The sequence below is a fragment of the Terrapene carolina genome, unplaced genomic scaffold (assembly GCF_002925995.2).
Source record: "Terrapene carolina triunguis isolate 2854851 unplaced genomic scaffold, T_m_triunguis-2.0 Scaffold84, whole genome shotgun sequence".
NCBI lineage: Eukaryota > Metazoa > Chordata > Testudines > Emydidae > Terrapene > Terrapene triunguis.
In genome coordinates, this window is record NW_020664435.1 from 38,581,560 (window position 1) to 38,604,611 (window position 23,052).

The window sequence follows — 23,052 nt, forward strand, 5'->3', positions numbered from 1 at the left end:
AGCCACAGTGTTGTTCAAACATGCTGCCCCAGGAAAACAAATGAATGTTTTTAAATAAAGAAAATAAGTCTTACAAAACTACTATATTGCCACTGGCAGTCAAGGTAAGATTTCTGCTGCACTGTATTTTCAGCATACTAATAGACCCATTTGAAAGCAATATAGTGTTAGGAATGTCTTTGTGATTGCAGCTAATATTCTCTGGCTGGTGAATCTGAATAACACCTATTTTGGTTAGAATATTTAGTCAGATTTTTAGAGCAAATGCCCATTCACTGGGCCTCCCTCTCTCCTCATGCTTCTGAAAATAAAGAGCATTTTAAAGACATAGAGGGCTAGCTAAACTACAGCACTTAGCTACATGTATGCAACACCACTGGATTTAGTGAAAACTATGATATACACTCTAATCTTTTAAACACATTGCAATGTGCATTGCTATAAAATATTATAGTAAACAAAAAGACTGCAGAATATATCATTATTGGGACTGCTTTACCTAATCCCATTTGCTGAACATAACTGAGTTTATTCTACTAATAAAACATTGCTAATTAAATTATACATCTAACAGCTTCATACAGTTATGAAGATTCAGGAAGAAAAGATTCAAGCATCAAATTATATAGTGGGCCAAAAATTCTGCTGTAAGTTAGACAGTTCCACCCCATTAACTGAATGCATCTCAGTTACATAACTGTGGCATTATGATTTATTTTTTAATTTAAAAATAATTCATATGAAGAACATTATCCATATGCCTTGGAAATAAAAGGTGCAAATTAAATCTTAAAGCATCTTCCCTACCTCATTTTGAGACTACTCTTATCAGAGCTATAAGAATTAAGCTAGGTTTGCCATGGCAAATAAAATTTCTCTTATCCTTTCCTTAGTAAGTAATATCAGATTCCACCAGAGTATTAAACAGGATTAACGATGACATGCCATTTACTTTCTATAAAAAGTTCCTCACATCTGATTTTGGAAACATTAGATCAGATTCATTCACTTGCAGGTTTGGGTTTGTAAGAGCATGTTGGAAACATTCCCATTACGATCATGTCCATTTTACTAGGACACTTCCATTTTAGTTAAAATAGATTCTTGACAGACTTCATTTAATAGCAAGTTGAAAAACAGAAGTGTGATGTCAGAAGAGATATTTTCATACTGTATGAAAGATCCCTGGGCACTGTGATTGAAATCCGGTGCTCCACTGGATTTTCTCTTTTGTTTTCTTTAAGAATGGAATGATATGTGCTTTCTATAATTTTTCTGCAAGAGCCAAAACAAAGGTTACACTATTTTCCCAGAGCTTAAAGAACATTACGTTTGAGTGACTCATATCTCCAATCAGAAAATATAGTCAAACAGTAAAAGTATCACTAATCTTCAGATGAAAACAATTAAGTACTTAACAAACTCAGTTTAACTGACCTTCCTGACAGTCTCAATCTAGATCTACCATTGCCACATTTTTGCCCCATATAATTGTATAATTTGTTGTTTATCTTTAATTTTTTCTCTCAGTTGTATCCTTTGATGGCAATATTTCTGGTGTGTGTCTCTTTAATGTCACTTACTGTTGAATACAGTTGCTCTGAAGCTAATATATCTCTTTTGTAGCCTCCTGAGTGTATTGCCTCACCCGTTGTTCAAATTAGTGTTTCCCCATGTCAAACACAGCAGGAGGTATGTATCAATAATTTTCTTTTCAAAATGCCATGTTCATTCCTATGATGAGTATTTCAAACCTCTCTCAAATTATTGCATTATTGACAAACTCTACTTCTCTACTTTGCCTTGTTTCTGCTTGCATTTGCTAAATATTACAGAAAAGATTCCATAGATAAGCATATTTAGGCACAGTACTAAGTATGAAGATGACTTTACTACAAAGTAACAGAGTCCTGTGGCACCTTAAAGACTAACAGATGTATTGGAGCATAAGCTTTTGTGGGTGAATGCCCACTTCATCAGACACATACATCTGTTAGTCTTTAAGGTGCCACAGGACTCTTTGTTGCTTTTCACAGATCAGACTAACACGGCTACCCCTCTGATACTTTACTACAAAGTGTTTGTTTTTAACTAAATTATTGATTGAAACAACCTTGTATGGAGTTTAATTTGAAATTCTGAATTAAGTTGCAAATCCTAAATTAAATGTTTTTTCAAATCTCCTTATTAGGGTTTTCTCTCTAAAAGGACTAAGACATCTACTCAATTTGAAACATTTCATTATACCAAATACAGTAAATGCAAACAGACTGCTCTTCTGGGTGTACTGTGTTCAGCTCATAATTAAGAAAATTTCAAGACTAATGATTATGCTACTGAATTGTATTGAGAGGTGCCAACCTTAAATTGAGTCTTTAGCTTCTCTGAGAGTTTTACAAAATGGAAATTCACTGTCATGGTTCTAAGTGCTACTAACCATTCCGTTTCTTGCTTATAATAATCTCTCAAAAGAGTCTTAGATAATCTGTTAAATAGGATTTCATCTTTCCTTATTACATATAGCAGTATTAGGAGGTGCCATCAATGTAATATTAAAGGAAGGGCTGGGAATTTACTGAAATTTGTAGATATTCCACCATCCACAACTTTTAGCAGCAATGCAACCTAGGTACAGCTGAAGCTACTGCCATGAACTTCATTCAGTTGCTTAATGTAGCATAGCATTTCACAGTCATTCAGCAGTTTAACCCTTATCATTAAGGCAGTTGCTCTAGAAATAGTATGGGATGACAAAAGGCCTTCCCTGGAGAGTAACTTTATATCCTTGTCCATAAGTCAATGTATATAGTGCTTTAAACACCACTCCAGGGATGAGCAATCAGTTACTTAACCAAAGCACCCCTATAATAATGATGCAGCAAAAATGTACTCAATGGGCTAGATCACCATCATCATTATTCATTCATATTACAGTAGCACCTAGAGACCCAAATCAGAATTGGGGCCCCATTGTGCTAGGGACTGTACAATCGCATAGTAAGATAATCCCTGCCCAAAAATGCTTATCGTCTATACAGACAAGACAGACACAGGTGGGAAACAGAGGTATAGAGAGATGAACTGACTAGCCCAAGGCCACCCAGCAAGCAGTTACTTCAGGAGAATTATGCTCGTTTACACCAGCTGAGAATCTGGGCCAAAATGTTTGGGATTCTTGGCTTAGTTTGAACATAAGGGTGGTCTCTGGGGCAAGTGTCATTGCATGTTATTTGGATATCCTAATATCTACTGCCATTCTTGTACCTATTTCCATATAGCACTTACTGCTGAAATAACATTTTTATGTCTTTCTTCTAGAATGCTTCCAGTAAAGATACAAGTGCCCCTTCCTTTGCCAATCCTCTTTATGGCAAAGCAACAGAAAACATGGAGAACTTGTGCAATTTCTTCAAAGTAGACATACAATAGAATTGATACTGTGTGTAATTTTTCCCTTTGTCTGACTATTTTGTTTCTAAAATCTAGTGGAAAGTATGTGATTAGGATACTGCATTAGTAATTTGAATGAATGTGAAATAATTCCTCAATTAAAATAATTATGTTCTAAATATAGCACTACTGTGAAAATAGCATCTATGCATATGTGAAAGTTTAAACCTATGTGATATTTCTCTTGGTACAAAAATAGACTGGTAACTGTAACTATGAATTCACTGCACAATTGAACAGTTGAAATTCCAGTATATTAATAAAAAGAAGTTTCACTTAATCCAAACCATTTTCTTGGGTTTTTTGCGTTCTAATTTTACTGCTATTATTGAGAAAAGATTACTCATTTCTGTAATTTTGAACCATAAGGGCACTTAAATAGTTATTTTAGTGTTGCAAAGACAAAAAGTAGGAGAACTAATGTACCATCCAAACAAGCAGACCAGGCTATAGCAAAGTGATTATAATAAATGTCTTAGTCTTGGGTCTGAATACCAGCTTTGCAAGTCAGAGGTCTGACACACTGTGTTGTATACTTGACTTCACAAAGACTTAAAAATTAACATTGAAAACCATTATGTGACGGGGCAAGGCCAGATGGCTATAGTAACGTAGTGGGAGACAGATATATTAGCCACAGGCTAAACAAATCCCTGTTACCAGGATAAGCAAATTGCAGCTACTCCAGGTCAATTAAGACACCTGGGGCCAATTAAGATCATTCCAGAAGGCAGGGAAGACAGCTAGGTTGATTGGGACACCTGAAGCCAATCAGGGGCTAGCTGAAACTAGTTAAAAGCCTCCCAGTTGGGCAGGTGTGTGTTAGGAGCTGTAGGAGGGAGCTGTGGGTGAAACTGAGCAGTTCAAACCATACCAGGCACAAGGAAGGGCCCTGAGGTAAGGGTGAAGTAGATATAGAGTAGGTGGGGACTGCTGTGGGGAAGTGGCCCAGGGAATTGTATGTGTCCTATTTCCAAAAGCTCCGCTACCATAGCTGATACTATTAGGGTCCTTGGCTGGAGCCTGGAGTAGATGGTGGGCCTGGGTTCCCCCTTCCCCTGCCCATATTAATCACTGAGACTGAGAAACAACAGAGACTGCAAGGAAAAGTAGCTTCTCCTTACCTCACTCGCTGGCTTATGATGAAAATGGCCTAGTAAGCTGTGACCCTTCTCTCTAGAGAGAGAGAGAGAGAGAGAGAGAGAAGGGCTATGTGGAGTGTCACAGTAAGCCTCTGAGGCTAGCAAAATCCCCCAGAAAGCGGGGGACCCACGGAGACAAGGACAGAGCTTTGTCACAATACCTACTCAAACATCCTTCTGCTCTGCTTTTCACCACAAGTTACTTATGTTTTTAGGTTGGTGGTTGATAGAAGGTGGCTATTAGCCTCTGCAACAAACAGCTTCTCTGATGAATAGGTTGTTTCCCACCCGAGCCAAGAATTATGGCCTCCTAACCTTAGTGGAATTCTGAATGATGAGTGGGATTTTAGAGGGTGATTGCCTCCTAATTTTGAATATAATCTGTGATGCAAAGAAAAGATTTGAGATGTCTATAGTTTAAGTAACTTTGCAATACATCTTCCTCCACAGAGTCTAATAGGCTCATATAGCTGACAAAATTCTTTTTTATTTTGCCCTTACAGAAATATTCTGCAGGAAAGGGACAAAGCACTTTCTGGGACCATTACCATAGAATACTGTAATTTTCTGGTAACAGCTTTCTCCTCTTGATTCAATGTTCAAGTATTGAAAGAATAAATATGGAAGTACTACCCTTGCAAGCCTGGTGCATTGAGAAATGGGGCTTGATCCTGCAAGGTGCTGAGTAACATCAACTCCTGAGCTCACTGAGATTTCAATTAAGTCCAGAAGTGTTGTTTGCCTTCAGCATTATCAAGAGGTTCAAAACTTACAAGAATGAGTCCTTGTAGTAGAATTCTCATTTATTCTGCCATAGCCTGACTTTAATTCCAAAATTGTGCTAACATTGTGAAACCCTGAAGTGTTGTATGTTGTAGCCTTAAACATGCTGTCACATTTTGCATTGCTATAAAATGTTAGTGATGGCAAACGTTACAATTAACAAATACATACAGTTTTACCCAGTTCCTCTTACTGAACAAACTCAACCATTCTATTACATAACAAAACTAATCAGTTATTATCTTTAACAGAGGCATATAGATGTAAACAACTATATTGGCGATACTGAATGAACTCTTGAATATCCTTTATTTTCAATCGCTGTTTCCTGACACCTGAAATGAGAGCTGTCACTCCTCCAGGTTATCTGTACACCACAGTGGCACTTTTACCTAAATCATCTTCAGATTTTACATTTATATCAGATGACTTACACTTCCTTTTAAAATACTTTTTCCCTTTCATCTTTCCCAACCCTCAATTATTTTTCACTACCCATATTGCACCAGGAACAAAAGATTCATTTATATCTGCTAAATAGTAACTGCCTTGTGCTTGACAGTTGAGGAGCAGCAGGCAGACTACTGTATTCAAGACAGCGTTATTTCCATCAATTTGGTTGGGACTTTGCAGCAAGCTGCCTGTAAACAGTCTCTTAGAGCCAAAGAGAGAAAATTCACATTTTCATTTTCACTTGCCACAATTTTGATATTAAAAAATATCTAAAACCAATGCCAGAAAGAAAATAAATATTGTTAAATCTTTGCAGTTGGGTTTTTCTCCACTGAATACCAGCCCTTGATTAAATACACTCTATAAGCTCATATTCATACTCTCAGTGCTGCTGAGCATTATAAATGAGGGTTGTTTGCTGGGAAGATGTTAGTTGACAATATCCTGGAGACTTTGTCTTAGTCTAATGTCTGTACACACCTGAACAGGAATATCAGACAGCAAAAGCAACATGCAGCACAAATCTTTAGGCAAAGCTCTGGCCTAGTTTGCAGCCATACTGATAGTTTCTGTGCTTATCTCATAGTTATCCAGATATCCACAACCCTGCCTCAACACAAAGAGCCAGATTCTGGTCTCAGTTACTCTAGTGTAATCATTTGAACACTTCACTAGAATTACTCTGGATTTACACTAGTGTAAAAGATCAGAATCTTATATATACACACAAACTTTCTTTGGACCATGTTCACCTGACTTGTGCAAACAAGTTCAGTCCAAGGTGTATATGTAACATGGGGCTGCACATAATGACATGCAAAACTGCATCTTTTAAACTCTGGCTTCTTTTGTCAGCTAGGAGAGCCTTATTTTGTGTCTGATCAAGAGGGAAGAATGCTAATAAAGTAACAAAGATAATTCATGAGTTACTCCTGAGGGCATTCTGCACCAAAAAATTAAACATTCTGCACACAATATTTTAAAATTCTGCAAATTTTTATTTGTCAAATAAAGGCTCCAGCATGGCAGTGGGGAGCACAGGCCACGGACTGCACAGAGATGGGAGATCACTATGCCGCTCCCCCCAGGACATGGACTCAGCAGTGAGGCTGCACCAAACCCTGACGCAATGCAAGACTGGGCCTGCCCCTCCATGCCAGGTGCACTAGGTATGGGCCGGCAGGATCCAAGTGTGGGGGGATCCAGGTGGGGGTTCTGTGTGGGGCAATCTGGGTGTGGGTGGCTCAGTGGGGGATCCAGGTGCGGGGGGGGGGGGGATCTGGCTGCACAGGGGCTGTTGAGGGGTTCTGGGTGCCATGGTAATGGGACTCTTCAGAGAGGTCCAGGTGAAGTTGGTTGAGGTCAGTAGGGGGTGGGTGTGGGGAGGATAGAGCTCAGTGGGGGTTGTCTGTGTGGGGGGGTTCTGTGGGGGTGTCTAGATGCTGAGCGAGTGGGGCTCAGTGGAGTGGGGACCCAGGTGCAGCTGGTTGGGACTCGGTAGGGTGAGGTGGGGGTGGCTTGTCAGGGTGATCCAGGTGCAGGCAGAGTGGGGCTTGTTGGGGGGGGGCTCCTGGGTGTGGTGGGGGTGAGGCTAGGCAGGAGGGTCTGGGTATGAGGGGGTCTGGATGCCCGGGGGTTGGGCAGATGGGGAAACAGCTCCCTGTAGAATGACCCCTCCCCCTGCAGCTGAGGAGAGATGGGTGCAGGAAGCATGGGGCGGGGGGAGAGTTTGCAGAGCTTCCTACAGCCAAGGGAGAAATCTGGGGGTGGGTCTGACACAACCCTGGATGCCATGGAGGGGAAGAGGAAGTCCTGTCTTCTCCATCCCAGCCAGGATTACCAGGTGAGCCCAGCATAGGGTAGGAGCCACCAGCCTGGGTCTTTTATTTTTCACAGTGATTTATTTTTCTGCCATCTGTGTTGTGTACCCAAAACATACTTCTGGGGAGGGTTACATGACTGGTTTTGTGGCTTCCCTTTGCTTCTCTGTCAGTCATTTTTCTGTGGGGAAGCAAAGAAATCTGCAGGGGGACATAAATTCTATGCATGCGCAGTGGTGCAAATTTCCCCAAGGAGTATAAATTAGTGTACTAAGGGGATATTGCTTCTTGCCATGAAATAACCTGGGAAAATGGAGGGGGGGGGGGTTAAAATATGTACAGAGGGGAACTTTTATGCTCTAATTCTTGAAAGTAAAACTGAACCATTTATTTTCCTATTTGTGTGTTTAAATCATGTGACTAAGAAACTCTCTTACACTGGCATAATTAGGGGGTAATTAAGTATAAAATGCAGCAAAGTACAGGCAGGGAAGGCACAAGGAGGAGTGTGGTAGCCCATGGCATGCTATTCCCCCCCACTCCACCATCACCACCTTGCCACTGGCACTCCTCTACAGCTGCCCCACCTTTTTGAAATTACATGCAACTGGCTGGAAAGGTGTTGAGCTTGGCCACTTTATGTGCCGTGTTCCCATAGCAGCCCACTACTGCTCAGATGGCAAATTGCCAACTAAGTTAATGGCACTTGTTTCAGCTTTAATTTGTCCATTGTAGCTTTAACCACCCTCAAAGGCCATGGGCTACATGGAAAGGATTTAGGCACCTGTAAATTTAAACACCTAAATCCCAGATTCAGGCCCCAATGGGATTCACAAAACTACAGCTTCAGCTTCCCCCAAGCCCTGTAAGTGCCTAAACTTGCTCAGTGCCTCAATTTTTGCAGTAAAAGTACTCTAGGCGCATGTGTTTCTTCCTCTGGGTGTGTGCACTGCAGCCCAAGCCCAGAGCAATGCACACACTGAGGAAATACAGACATTCCTCCACCTAAACTGTGGGGTCCAATCCAGCAGGCATGCTCAGATCTCACCTACTGGATCAGCCCCTCTAGGCATGCATGCACAAAATGGCCTAGAGAGGGAGGAGGAAGAGGACCTCCCTTGTAACTTTTAGCCCCCTGGTTAGGGTACTCAGATAGGATGAGGGAAGCCCCCAGTTCACGTCCTCCCTCCATCTCAGGGGGAGAAGGGATATGAAGTGGGATCGTCTACGGTTCAGGTGGGAGTCTCCTGTATACCAGTTTATTATTCTCCCCTCCTCCCTGGCTTCTTGCTAAAATGGCATAAGTGCTGAATGCCTAGTAAGGGTTGCAGCTGAGAATCCCAGGCAGAGGGAGTTGTGGGGATTAATACACATCCCTTGGCTTGGCATCGCCCATTGACTAGCTTAGTCAAGGAGCCTCCTAGCCTGCTGGCTTTTGAAAAGCCCATTCTAAGGTGCCTCTCTCTCCCTAATCATTGTATAGAGAGCCTCGGGGCTGAACTTGGGCATTTGTGAATCCCAGTGATTTTCTAGGCACCTAAAAGTGAGATGTGGCAACAGGAAAGTAGTCTGCAGCCTTATTGGGGAGCCAGCAACAATATGGCACTTGAGCCAGTTATGCTAGTTGATGGGTTGGGAACTTGGAAACATGCCAAAAGGGCAATGGCTAAGCATGGCTGGCCATGATCTGTGGGGATTGCTTGCAGATATGTAGGCTCTCCATTAGTGGCAGGCCAACCCATGTAGGCCACCCACAACTAGACCCAGCCCAAGGAAAGGGGTGATATATATTTTACATCCTCTTAGTCCAGTGAATGTTTAAATGTAATGTTGACCATTTTTGCACACAAGCAGATACTTGCAAATCAAGGGCCAGACTAAGTGTCATTTCACAGCGCTTCACAGATATGAGTAAAGGTCAATCAAACTCAGGAAACCGTCTAGACAGCAAAACTAAGAATGCCAAAGAGGTCAATCAGCTCAGGAGAGAGGTTTTTCTACCTTCCTACTCAAAGTGTGATTGTGTGAGGGTAGTCAGTGGTGCATGCCATACTGAGATAAATGAGTTAAAAAGAAAAACCTGAAGACAAGTTATCCCTGGGAATTCTTTAATCTTATGAGTAATTATATCATCAGTTCCAGACTAAAGACTTTGGATCATAATTGCAGGAGAGAGTCCGTTTGCATTCATTCAGCCCAGTGTTTAGCATGCAGCTATGGAGACTGTACACACATAAAACACACAAAAAATGAAAAGTCATAGTGGTTTGATATTTGTTGCATTTTCCAAGTGTTTGGGAAATTGGACTAAATCAGTTTAAAGAGTATTTTAAAAGCAGTTATACGAACTCTTCTTTTAAATGAGCTATTTTTTGGTTTGTTCTTCAGTTTGAGCTCTAAATTTGAATCTTGATCCTTAGAATCTCCAATTTTTCTTCTCTAGATCATGTGGGTCATTCCTGTGGCAAGCTTTTATGATGTATGTGCCAGGTGACGTTACAAAGTCTTAGCCAACATTATTATATTTTTGATACCAAAAGATAAAAATACAATGGACTGAGCAGTAAAGCATAATCACCTAGACACATCAAACATTAATAGTCTATTTGGCATTCATAGGAACAGCTTAACAAGAAGCGGACATTAATAAGTACTACATTACAATTGGTCTCCAATGAAATGAGTATTACACTTGCATTCGTATCTAAAGTACTCACCATGATGCACATAAAGTGTTGTCAGGGAATTAATGATTTGCTACATACTGCAAAAAGGGGCTGCATTCATTGTAACATAATTAATCATGGAATAAATAAGCTCAAGGAGGTCGGTAGTACTCTTAGAATTACATACCACCCTCAGTCTATGTGCGGAACTCCTAGTGATACCAAGAAAGTCAAGAGCATTAAGGAAAAGAGCCCTATCTGTTTCAGTACCAGAAACTGAAAATCCATGATAAATAAGGCCCTACTTCACTTGCAATATTGCAGAAATTGCAGATTCCACAACATGAGGCTTCCATAGCAGTTTTGAAAGCGGATGCCCCCACTCCCATCCCTGGGCTGCCAAAAGCGGGTGCCTTCCTTCAATTTTATTTATTTTTTAAATTGCAAATTACATATAAATCTTGACACTGAAGCAAAAAGTTTGGTTTCAGGTCAAACGAAATGTTTTGTTTAATTGGAAAAAAAATGTTTTAAGTCAATCAAATATTCAGAAAAAAAGTTTTGGGGGTCAACCTGAAATTTTTTTCCAGAGCTTCCAGGAAATTGAAAAGTCTATTAATTGCACAGCTCTAATTGTAGATGTGCCAAAGTTCCTAGGCCTCTCTGTCTCATTTCACACCATGACACAAAAGACAAAGATGCTGTGTGATACATTGAGTTGCTGCAGCATCTCCAGTAAGGAATGACCGGTATGTTGGTGGAGGAAGAATTTTTTTTTGGGGGGGGGGGGGGGGAGTCTTATCAGACACACTGCATATAAAAAAGTAATGTGGTGGGAAAAGCAAGCATAAGGCAGTCAAGGATTTTGTTGTCTTCAACTTTGTATTTACAATAATGAATGGTACAGCTGTTTTCTCTGTGAAAGCTGTGACATGGATTTTAAATCTGAAACAAAACAGCATTTGTGACTGCATCCTTGACACAGGATTATGCAGTGGTTTATTGGCATTAACATTTTGCTGGAGGTTACAATAAAGAGGAGAGACTTCATTTGACTCTAGAAAGTAAAATTGCCATGTTTCATCTTCAGCTCCTTTGAGCTGGTGTAGGTAGAATCTGTTGGGGGAGAGACAGCTAGTTCCTCCCTCCCAAGCTTCCACTTTACTGTTCTCCTTCCCCTCCCCCAGGATGGGAGCTTGTCACAGTGCAGTATTTCAGATCCAGTCTAGGTTTTTGCTCATTAGATGGCCTTAGGGATCCACTTTCTATTCTATGCAAATAAGTTATGCAGCCTAAGTTGAAGCTTTTATATATATGAAAGTCAAGAAGTTGAGACAAGATCCTCACAGAAACCCTAACTTTGGTCCCTGTTGCCAGTCCATTACAAGGGCAGTATCACCCAAGGATCTGTGCAATATATGTTGTCACTTAGGGTGTGATCAACACCCATTGAAATTGATGGAAAGCTACCCACTGACTTGAATGGGCATTTTATCAAGCCCACAGTGTCCCACACATTCAGTTCACTTATGCATGTGCACACATAAGAGACTTGCAGGTACACACCTAATTCACCAACAATCCTTGCAGGTTGCAGCACTATTAGTGCTGCCTACTAGATTGTGGAATAGAAAGGGGGGAGGGCAAGAGGATGGAGAAGCTACATTAGGCCTTTCAGGTCTTATTTCACATAGGCTCCAACGAAGTCTAGCGCCAAGGTAAGCCTCTTCTAAGTTCTGTGCATAGAAAATCTCAGCCTTAATGTTGCATGGATGATGCTTTCAGACCCCATTAAAGGCCATTGGAGCCTTGTCTGATTATAGGTAAAACTGCACTAATAAAGGCGAGGCTGAGGGTGGAAAATTAGCTGCAGACTATTACAGAACCGGTGGTTTTGGGAATCCTGATAAAAAGGTCAGATAAGAAGCACAGTCATGGGCAAAATTGAGCTTTCTCCCCATGATCATTTCATTACGTTGGGTGTTTGTTTGGTGTTCAGTCATATCAGTGGAAAAAACCCCAACCCTTTCATTTGCATATCCAGATGGTCAGTGAAATCTGGGTACAGTTTTTAGGAGAGTTAGTCACCTAGCCAATGTTGCAGATGAAAGTGGTGTCTCATACAGCTGCAATGATTGTAGATCATTAATTTGAGGATGGATCACATGAACCCTATACACAGGGTGAGAAGATCTCATTTAAGAAGGAGAGAAGAGGGACAATTCTTCACCATGCACAGGAGGGGACATTAGTCACCTCGCTGGTGGTTAGAGTCTTATTGGTGACTTCAGAGATCCTCATTCCCATGGGTGAGCACATCAGGTAGCCCATAAATGCCGTGTGAGTGCACTCGCTCTGCCTTGTGGGGTGTAGAATGATTGTGAATGCAAAATTGTGGGTGCAACTGTAGAGACTGAATTGAGCCCATTTTAAAATTTAGCATTTTAAATAAACATAATTTAAAAAAAAATTCAAGAAAACATCTGTGAAAATATGATGCCTGCAGTGCTATCAAGGTTATAAGGACCTACATTGATATGCTACATAAGTCAGTCATGTAAGTTAAATTTCCTAGTGGCACGTTTCACTAACAGCCAAATTTCTCACAAAACATTTGAGAGGAGAGCAGTAGAACCATGGGCTGCTCTAGCTTTTTTTGGTGCCCCAAGCATGGCAGGCAGGCTGCCTTCGGCGGCACACCTGCGGGAGGTCCAGCGGTCCCACAGCTTAGGCGTCCCACCACCGAATTTCCGCCGAATCCATGGGACCGGCGGAGCTCCCGCAGGCATGCCACCGAAGGCTGTCTGACTGTCGCCCTCGCAGGGACCAGCAGGGCGCCCCCCCGTGGCTTGCCGCCCCAGGCACGCACTTGGAGCGCTGGAGCTGCTGCTGAGTAGAACTTCTTCATATGGGACAAATTCTCATGCTCCTAACCTTTCCCTTGAATGTGCTGCAGGTTTCCTAACATGCACACCAAATTCTGAGACTGAGTAAGATGTTAATAAGTGAATATTTATATTGCTGAATTTCTTTAAATATGAAATAACTATAGAGCTGCAAAGCGGCGGCTCCAGCGCTCCAAGCGCGTGCCTGGGGCGGCAAGCCACGGGGGGCACCCTGCCGGTCCCTGCGAGGGCGACAGTCAGGTAGCCTTCGGTGGCTTGCCTGCGGGAGGTCCGCGGATTCGGCGGCAATTCGGCGGCGGGTACACCAAAGCCGTGGGACCGGCAGACCTCCCTCAGGCATGCCGCCAAAGCCGCGGGACCGGCAGACCTCCCTCAGGCATGCCGCCGAATCCGCAGGACCAGGGACCTCCTGCAGGTGTGCCGCGGAAGGCAGCCTGCCTGCCGTGCTTGGGGCAGCAAAAAAGCTAGACACACCCCTGGAGCTGCAGTGCATCACTGAGGTGCATTAGATCACTTTCCCCACTTACATGATGTTAAAATACCAGCTATTGTAATAGGATCTACCCAGAATCACAATAGATTTACAAAACAGCCTTTGCACCAGCAGAAGCTATTTTTCTCTTCTATGAGACCCATGTGACATTTTCCTATACTGTGTATGGTTTGCAAGTCACTGAGTACAGCCTTACTCTATTAGTAGTCAAGCAGTTGTATTCTCTTGGTGCGGTTCTTTGTGAGACCACTTACTAGTTGGCTAAGCAGTGAAAGGGAACTCTGTGTATCAGTACAAATCACTGTATGCGGGAGAGAAACTAACATGCAAGTTTTCAATTACAAAATGTAAGTTGTAACTAACCTCAGAGTACAGACACAACACTACTCCATTCACCAGCTAAGGAAGAAAAAGTAATAGAGGTACCAATTGTCAGAGATCCTAGTGAGTGGCCCCTCCTGGCCAGCTACTAGGACTGCTGTGAGGAGAATCCAAGCCTCTGTGGTCAGGATCCCCTGGAGCGTTAAGCTTCTGAAACTTCAGGTCCCTGCAATACTAGTTCTTACCTTGGCCTCTCTAGCACATTTCTTGGGCACTGACTGTCTGCTACCCCTTCTTGGAAATGGGGATACTCAGCCCACCTATCATAGGCCTCCAGGACCAGCACTGATCCCCAAGATACCCCAAGTACTTACCCACACCTCTCTCCCATTAAGCCACCCTGAAAGGTTTGAAGCCCATGGTTCACAGTTTGATGCTCTTGGGGCACACAGCAGCTGTAAAATAGTTTACACACAATTTACACAATCTAACAGGTTTACGTTCTTTTATTCTTAATCATGTGTAAAGCATGAATATAGACCATACAAAACATACATGCATGTCCCTGTTAGTTTCCTTACCACTCCAGGGCATTCTGTGGGCTGGGTTCCAAGTCCTTTAGGGTCATGTAGGTTCAGGAAAGCAGACAGGACCACCCTTACACCCATGAGGCTGCTACATGTTGGATCACCTCTTCCTCCCAGAGCCCCTTACACATGTTCTGTGACCTTACACTCCTGCTTCTTTCATACTTCCTTTTCCTGTGGCTCCCTGTTCCTGTGTGTTTCTTTATTTATCTCACACACACACACAGTCACCTGGCTCTTTCATTCTACTCCTGCTAACTTTCCACAGCTCCTACCTTTCCCCCCTCCCTGCAGAGGTGTCTGCTAAACTGGTTGTCTAAGGAGGCAGTTAACTCACTGTCCCAGCTGTTTGCACCTGAAAAAGGTCTGTAAGTCCTAAGCACCTTCTATTGCATTTGGCTGGTGTATACCTTCCACAAAGCTTGTCAGCAATGGTGGATCCACATACATACAGGCACTCATATAACACAGCAGATTTTCATAATACAACTTTGCCAGATCAATCAGAATTCACAAGTTGTACAGACATAGCCCCATTCATCACACCAATTAAATACTTTAATTTAGAATAAAAGACAAATTGCTTCCAAAGGAAATGGCCAAATGTTTTTTGATTTGAACTCTGTATGTTGCAAGACAGTGAATTGTACAGCAGGAACCTGTCACATTCACCATTAACTTAATGTCACATTTTGCCTTTATTGCCTGTAGATTAGATAAAACTAATTATATGGGTGATGTCCTATGATGAGGTGTACAAACCCCACACTGAGAGGGAGGGATTAAAGAGCTACTTTGAGCTCAGGCACCTCATCCCACTTCACCTGCAAAGCATGGATGGGCTGCAGGAGGAGCTCAAAAGGAGACCAAACCATCTGAGTATTAGGTAGCATGTGGAGGTGAAAAGATCTCTGCTCTTAGCTCATTGAAGAGATGTACTGCAAGAGGTCTAGGTAGGGCCTCTGGCTATTGTGACTCTATCAGATCTGCTGAGGCTACAAGGACTCCGAACACTCAGAAGAACTGAGCTGTACCTTTGGTTTATTTTATTTAAGGTCTTCACTTTGCCCTTTGGTAGAAGGGGCTAGGTAGGAAGCAATCCAGGGAAGCAGTAGTACAGCACCTTTGGGGTGCAGACCTTTGCTTCCTATCATGGGGCCCTGGAAAGGAACCTGATGGTGATGGTTCCCTGCCATCCTGTAGGCTGCCAAAGACTGTGAACCTGCACTGGCCTGAGAGAACCTGAATGGGAAAAGGGCCTCAAAAAACGGAGAGCAGGGACCTTCAGACATGTACCTGGGGGAGCTCTGGAGGATTCTCCCTCCCCCCCCGACAGATCCTATGGCTGTCTGTTGTCCGACTCTCTGCGTAACATGAGAGGAGTAAGGCACTATCTGCATGCTCTGGAACTAGCATTCTGGGGCCTGAATGTGGTGGTGGGTTAATGACTGGGGCTGGTTCACCAAAACAGTGGGTCTGGATGCAAGGGGGTGCCTTGGTAGTTAGTGGGTTATTACATATGCCTTCTATTTAGAATAGACTGGAAAATACCACCAGTAGTAGTGCTTCCTTAGCTAAAATTAAAGGGAAATGTTTTAAGGGTGCCCACTGTACTTTAAAGGACAACTTCAGACTATAAATGTTTAACAGAAACTCTCTGACCTCATTTGTGATTCCTTCTCAATGTTCTACAATTTAAAGGGCAAAAAATCTGCAGTTGTAACTTGTGTGTATAGGTATGTATTGTGAGTATAAACATTACAGAGAATAGTTGCCTTCCTATTTCATGCTTTGTGGGGTGTTTTTTTAAATTATTTTAAATGGTAAAGGACAAATTACAAGAGGAAAATCTTACTTTGATTAACACTTGTTTTAAGTGTGTTTTTTCCCTTAAAATCTCTTTGCCATGATATGCCTTATTGTGTCACTGTTTGATGGAAAGCAGTTCTGCTCAGTGTTGCTGTTAACATTAATGGCAGCCCTTGGAAAATAATAGCAATTGATTCTGTGATCATCTGGAACATGTAATTACACATTTAATGACCCAGTTTATGGTGTACATCTGCACCACACACTTGCAATTCATCAAGAATGAGTAGGTATGCTGGTTATGAACATCATGAAGATGAGAATCTTTCTACTCTGTTCTCCATCAGATCACAGTCCAGCAGCTCCTGTAAACACATGCTTAACTTAAAGCACATAAGTAATTCCAGAGTGGTCCCACAGAAGTTAATAGGACAAAGCACATGCTTACCTTTTAAGCATGTGAGTACATGCACTACTGGTGTGGGGCCTTAGTGAATTGTTACTTTGATTAGAACATACTTCCTATCCTATCTGCTGCTTGATCACAGTGTCTGTTTACTACCTAAAAACTCAGACTTCACAATGTTTAGTGCTTTGGTTTAAATAATCCTCTCAATGTTTGAATCATAGTCTGTACTTTAATTTGTTTTTTAAAATGTTTGCGGTAAACACAAATTACCTTTAGTTGTACAGAAAGGTGCAAATAAAACTAAGATAAGAGGTGCAGATGAGTTCTGTTAAAGGCTTCCATTCAGCAAAATATTTAAGTATGTATATAACTTCTAAGCATAGGTTTAAATTAATTCACATTCAGCAAGCACTTCAATCCCACAGAAGTAATTCTCTTCCGTGTGCCTTAAGCAGGTGCTTAAAGTTAAGATGATTAAATACTTTTTGCAACTGGGGCTTAAGAGGGCTAGATTCACAAAGGGACTTAGGCACCTGTCTTAGGTACTTAAGTTCAGCACTTAGGTCCCTATGTCAGTGGTGCCTAAGTGGTTGTCAATAGGTATGTGCACAGCTGCCTAAATCCTGAAGCCACCCATGAAGCTGCTCAGAGCCCTTAATCACCCCTAAGCCCTGTTGGGATTCTCCAACAAGGTATTCCTCTGGGTGGGACCCACAGATGAGACAATCAGGTAGGTGTGCAGCATTCACAGGGCTTTCATCTGGCATGTGGGAAACACGGGTTAAATCCCCACTCTGCCTGATTTCTAGTAGGGACTTGAACCCAAGGTTCCACACCCAAGGGGAGTGTCCTACCACCAATTAGCTATGCTGATGTGTGCGGGGAGGAGCTCTCAATCTCTTCTGCTGAAGTTGTTCCACTTTGTATAAATAACTAAATATTCATTGGAGCAGGGATTAACTTTTCCACATCCCATGGAAAGGCCCTAACCACTGGACTATGGAGCCAATCTCTCTCACTTTTGTTCTCTCTGGGCCAGTGAATATTTATTGACAAGGTGGAACAACTTCACCAGGATTAATGTATTTCTGTAGGTGCTGATCAGTGGTATCAGGGATTGACAATAGCTGTGCTCAAATACATTTCCTCCCCCCGCCCCCATCTTTGTGGAAAAGGTCAATACGTTCTATGGCAAATGTTATGCCTGAATAAAGCCCTAACCCTTCTACGCACAAGCTGCAGAGAGATTTCCCCCTGCCAAAGCATCCCTGTCTCTTCTGAGTTTCATACTGTGTATGACTTGTATCAGTAGAGGGATGCCATTGAGATGGTCCATTGCTAAGAGGTACAAGAAGGTGCAGGATGTACATTATGGAGCAACTCCAGAGCAGTAAGTAAACATTTGTGCTGAAGGTTAAATCTCATTTTATCGGAGAATTACACAAAGAGAACAGAAAATATTTTTTCTCTTTGGGTTCTGCTGGGACTATACATGTCTCTAACATTTTGTAACTCATTCCTTTCTCCCAATAAGTGGATGTTTCCAAAGTAGTTTGTTGGAGGCTTCAAGGATCCAAAGATCACATATGGCTGACGTATCCAAAGATCCAAGTAACACAATGGGCAGAGCCTGCTTGCTTTACACAACTAGTCCCATTGAAGTCAGTGAAACTGCTTATGTAAATAAGGTGAGCAGGAACTGTCCCAGCATGATCAGTGACATAGCAACTGGGGTTAGATACAGAGATCTAGCAGGGTTAATCAAAGACCTAGGGCTAGATTTTTATTTTTATTTTTTCCACCAAAGGTTTTTTTTAGGCACCTAGTAAGAGTGGCAAAAGTGCCTAAGCAGTATAGGCACCTAACTCCCTTTGAAAATCAGGGAGTTAGGAGTCTAACTTGCTTACATGGTTTTGAAAATCCCTATAGGCACCTATCATTATCTTTAGGCCCCTGAATTCCTTTGTGTATCTCGCCGCAAAGAACAACAAAAAATCAGCCTGTATGCCATCAGGAGCACTGTCCTCAGGAAATGAGCATCTGTATGTCATGGCATATATAATTCCCATCCCTTTCCTCTGAGTACACAGTGGAGATGTGAGCTTTCTTGCCTTGCAGGGTTAATGCAACTTCTATACAATTCTCCAAATTCAGATCTCTGCAGAGATTTGAGATCTGGCTGTCATGAAAGCAGACAAGACTATACTTGGCACCATAATATATATTTTGAAAATATAATTTGCAATACTGTGCGAGCCATATTTCTCATAGAAGATTTTATTATGACTGCTAAAACATCCCTCTTATTTTTCTTCATTCTTGAGCATCTAGACTTTTTTTTCCCTAGCATCTTACATTTTTTTAAAGGGGGGGGGGAGGGATATTTTGGAAAGATCCAATTACATATCTTACTGCCTACAGAAAAACTTGGCAAAGATTTCTTTGTACATGGGATAAATTCCATAGCCAAATGGAATCTATTATGTAGTCCAAAAATGGTACATTTTAGTTCCTGATTTAAAGTGAAATGCAGCACCATGTATCCTGCATAACAATGATTTGTCTCACTGCCAGGTACATCTTGTATTCGGTTTCTAATCTTTCCAAAAACCAAAAGAAATAACACAGGCACAGATTTGTACTTTTTTCATTTTAAAAAATGCAAATTACTTCCCTGACAATTTTTTAAATATATGACCACTTCAGAGCGAAGATTTGGGGAAATTGTTCTGTTTTCCTAAGCACGGAAATCAATCAGAAGGCAGAATGGGATCTTTTATCACTGAATTTCTGAGCAATACTCCAAGAAAAGACCTGACAGCTGAGCTTTTTTTCTCAAACAAAGCAGATCTTCTCTATAAGACTCTTCATGAAACTCGATATTTCTGTGAGCTGCATATTACATGGGAAGAGGTTTACATCTGACTTCAAGGAGCTGCAAGAGAAGACTGAGAACGCCACCAACACGGGTCATTCATATGGTAAACCTTTAGAGGGCTGTTTACCTACTGCCTTAAAAATTTCAGTCATTGTACAGGCTATAACTAAAATGTTATCAATATTTTCAGACTCCTTTCTACCTGGAATCTAAAGCCTAGATGCTTTGTTCCCTGACTGTCACTAGCTGATACTCAGAGGAGAGACTACTCTTCTACCGGAAAACAACTTAGAACTAGATTGAAACAGGGTTTTCCCTCTCCCTATTACAACAAAGCCTTTTTTGGCACCATCTCCTTTCTTCAGTAAGGCCACTTCTGCCCCCAGTTACAGGGCTCCAACTTCAACTGATTCAGCACTTACCTCACATTCTCATGGGTGTAACTAAGGTCACCTGAGCAACTAAGATCAGAATTTGGCCTTATGGTTCTATAATGAGATTTTTTTCCTTGAATAGTTTTTTTTTTTTTTTTTTTTAAATGGAGAGGTTTACTTTATTCCTGGTGACCAGTAAAACACTTCTAGTGTGACTGGTTTATTTTTTTTAATTTTTTTTTTTTTTTTTTACACACACTAGATTGGAGTTGAAAATCTTAATATACTGTTATTTCAGAGTCACTGTTTAACTCTCTCTTCTTGCCTCTTGAATATTCCCGAATCACTGTTGTTGGCACCTATATTCCTGGATTTTAAAAGCAAACTTGCATTTGCTCTTTAGTAAACACTACCAGTCTCCAAGAACATTGATAGATTTTTATTTATTTATTTTAGAGAGAAAACAATTTACCACATGCGGGAACACATTATCTATCAGACACTCCTCATGAATATGCTCTGTTTGTACAGTGAGGGATGTTATGAAGGAGAGAGATGGGAAGGTTACAAATAAAAAGTGACAAAGAAGTGCACAGTCCAATACACAACATGTGCATTCATGTGGGGGAGGGGGAGAGAAGGGGAATGAATATAACTGATTCTTATTTCCTGTGGATCATTTGCAGGGTGGGGAGGGGGTTAGCAAGTGTTAGCTACTGTTCATCACAGCTTGCTGAGTCAAAATGAAGAACAGAGAAAGCAAGCACCAAGATGGCCTTTAAGCCTTTAGCAGACACTTCAAGTGTGATGGATTATTAATGTGAAGTTTCATTTATACAGGAAGGCCCTTTAATATCTATGTAAAGTACTTGCAAGAGAATGAGAAAGTAGCATTAATAAAGATTGAGCAGGCTACCTCTTAGCCAATGGAGCTCTAGTCTCAGAAGTAGGCTTCTATTAGAAAAAGAGTAGGTAATGCTATGCAGTACTTGAGGGCAACACTATATCAAAATGCCTCCTGTACTTGCTAAGGCTGGTACCCAGATGTTTTAGGCAGGAGTATATATTAACTCTTCAATACGTGATGAAGGACTCTTACTTCCTTACTGGTATCTGCGTTGGAATCCTCTGTGCCACATGCATCTGATCTTAAATACAAATGTGGTTCTCCTGATGAAGTCATTGAGTCCCACATATGTGAGGGTAGAACTTGGACTACTGTCTCCATGTGCCCCTAGGCTGTTTAAATTAGTTGCTGCATGGCATTTGCTGCAGTACTGGCTCTGCTATAGGCAATACAGCACAAGCAGTGTAATTTAAGCATCTTTGGTGGTTAGTGGACTCTACCCTTAGTGGAAAAAGTCTGCAATGAATGTGACCGGTGTCCTCTAAAAAACCTAGTCAGAATCAGTAAACTGAAATCCAAATGAGGCCAGCATCAAGATTATCAGTCATTTCATTCTATTTTTATAGAAATTGCACATAGGAGGAAAAATCTGACTAGCAAAGAAACTTTTGAATACAATAGTTATCTTGTGCATTTGTTGTCCTAAAAATTTCTTTGGAAGAGAGATTTTAAATTCTCCTCCTCCTTGCTGGAACCTGCTCTGTGTGCGATGTGACAAAGTCAGGCTGGATGGCTGCAAGAGGGTGTGGGAAGGCAGATATGTTAGCCCTAGAATGTTAAAGGCCCTCTTCCCTATACTCTGAGAAGGGGTTACCTCAGTTCCATTAAGAACACCTGGATCCAGTTAAGGGCTACCACTGAACTTCTCCAGGAGGAGAGGCTGTGCTCCTTCCCATAGGGGAAGCAGACAAGCCTGAGTGCCTGCTAGGGGAAGGACTGACACCCGGGGGCTGACTACAGGGAGACACCCAGCCCCAGGGAGGAGGCAGGGGAAAGTATCACCCTTTGTTTTTGTGTTTATGGGACTATTCCCCTTTTGTTTGGTGGAGGATCACCCCATAGGCCTACCCAGAAAATACCACCAAAGGAGCACAGAAAGGGGGAGGACAAACGCTGCCCAAAGTGAGGTGAGGCTGACTTACCCCAGGCCCACCATCGCCAGAGGGGGAAGTGCTTGGTCTGGGGAGACAAGGGAGGTGCCTTGCCACATCATGTTTATACAAAAATGTGGTTGATACAAAAATCCTTTATATCCTAATCCACTATGTTAACTGTCTGTGATGTCAGTAGCTCCATCAGTACTGTCCTCAAGCTTAGATGCTTTGTAACAGTATTTGAGGATGCTGGTATCACAGAAGCATGCATTTGGGGGGGTATTTCAACATGTGATGCTACATTAGCCACATTATCAGCTGCAGTACTGAGAGTAAGAACTGCAATTGGGCTCATCTCCTCTGGAGCTGACAGTAGCTATTCCATTATTCTCTTTTTCTGGTTCCTCTGTCTTCTGAAGGAAGAATTTGATTAAACTGATTCCAAGACGTAGCAGTTACTATGGGTATTTTGAAAGTGCTTTTCTAGTGATTGAATGGATTGAGTGATGCTCTTCGATGGGCTCCAGGGAAAGTGGGCAATGTGTGGAGAGTGAGATGAATGAGGATTAAGCTGCCTTTGCAGAGGAAAATAGCCTCTGGGCGTGACACCATTTAGGAAATGGAAAACAAAAGCTCAAAGACTCAGAAGAATAACAGGGAGTATTAGAGGAATGAGGACAAAGGTGTTTTATTAAACCTGTATTTGATCTAAACTCGTGCAATGGCTTAGGCAGGAAGTCTCTGGCAATTTCATAGTCTGTACTATATCTTAACAGAAGGTCCAATTCAGCAAGGTTCTTAAGCACCTGCATAACTCTCAGCATGGGAGCAGTCCCTACTATTTTAGGTACACCTGGTCCCTATTACCTTAGTATCTGGGCATCTTACACTATTTTATGTATGTATCCTCTCAACCCCCCCATCAGATAAGACAGTGCTATTATCCCCATTTTACTTCCT

At 41.9% G+C, this 23,052-nt stretch overlaps 1 protein-coding gene across 1 annotated transcript in view; it reads left to right on the forward strand.

Annotated features, from left to right (window-relative positions):
• The window catches only part of MALRD1 (MAM and LDL receptor class A domain containing 1), a 528,588-nt gene extending 526,280 nt beyond the window's left edge, over positions 1-2,308 (forward strand). Inside the window, exons 38-39 of the mRNA XM_026649425.1 lie at positions 1,627-1,692; positions 2,192-2,308. Coding sequence (XP_026505210.1) covers positions 1,627-1,692; positions 2,192-2,308 — 183 coding nt within the window. The remainder of the gene's footprint in view (positions 1-1,626; positions 1,693-2,191) is intronic.
• The last annotated feature ends 20,744 nt before the right edge of the window (positions 2,309-23,052 follow it).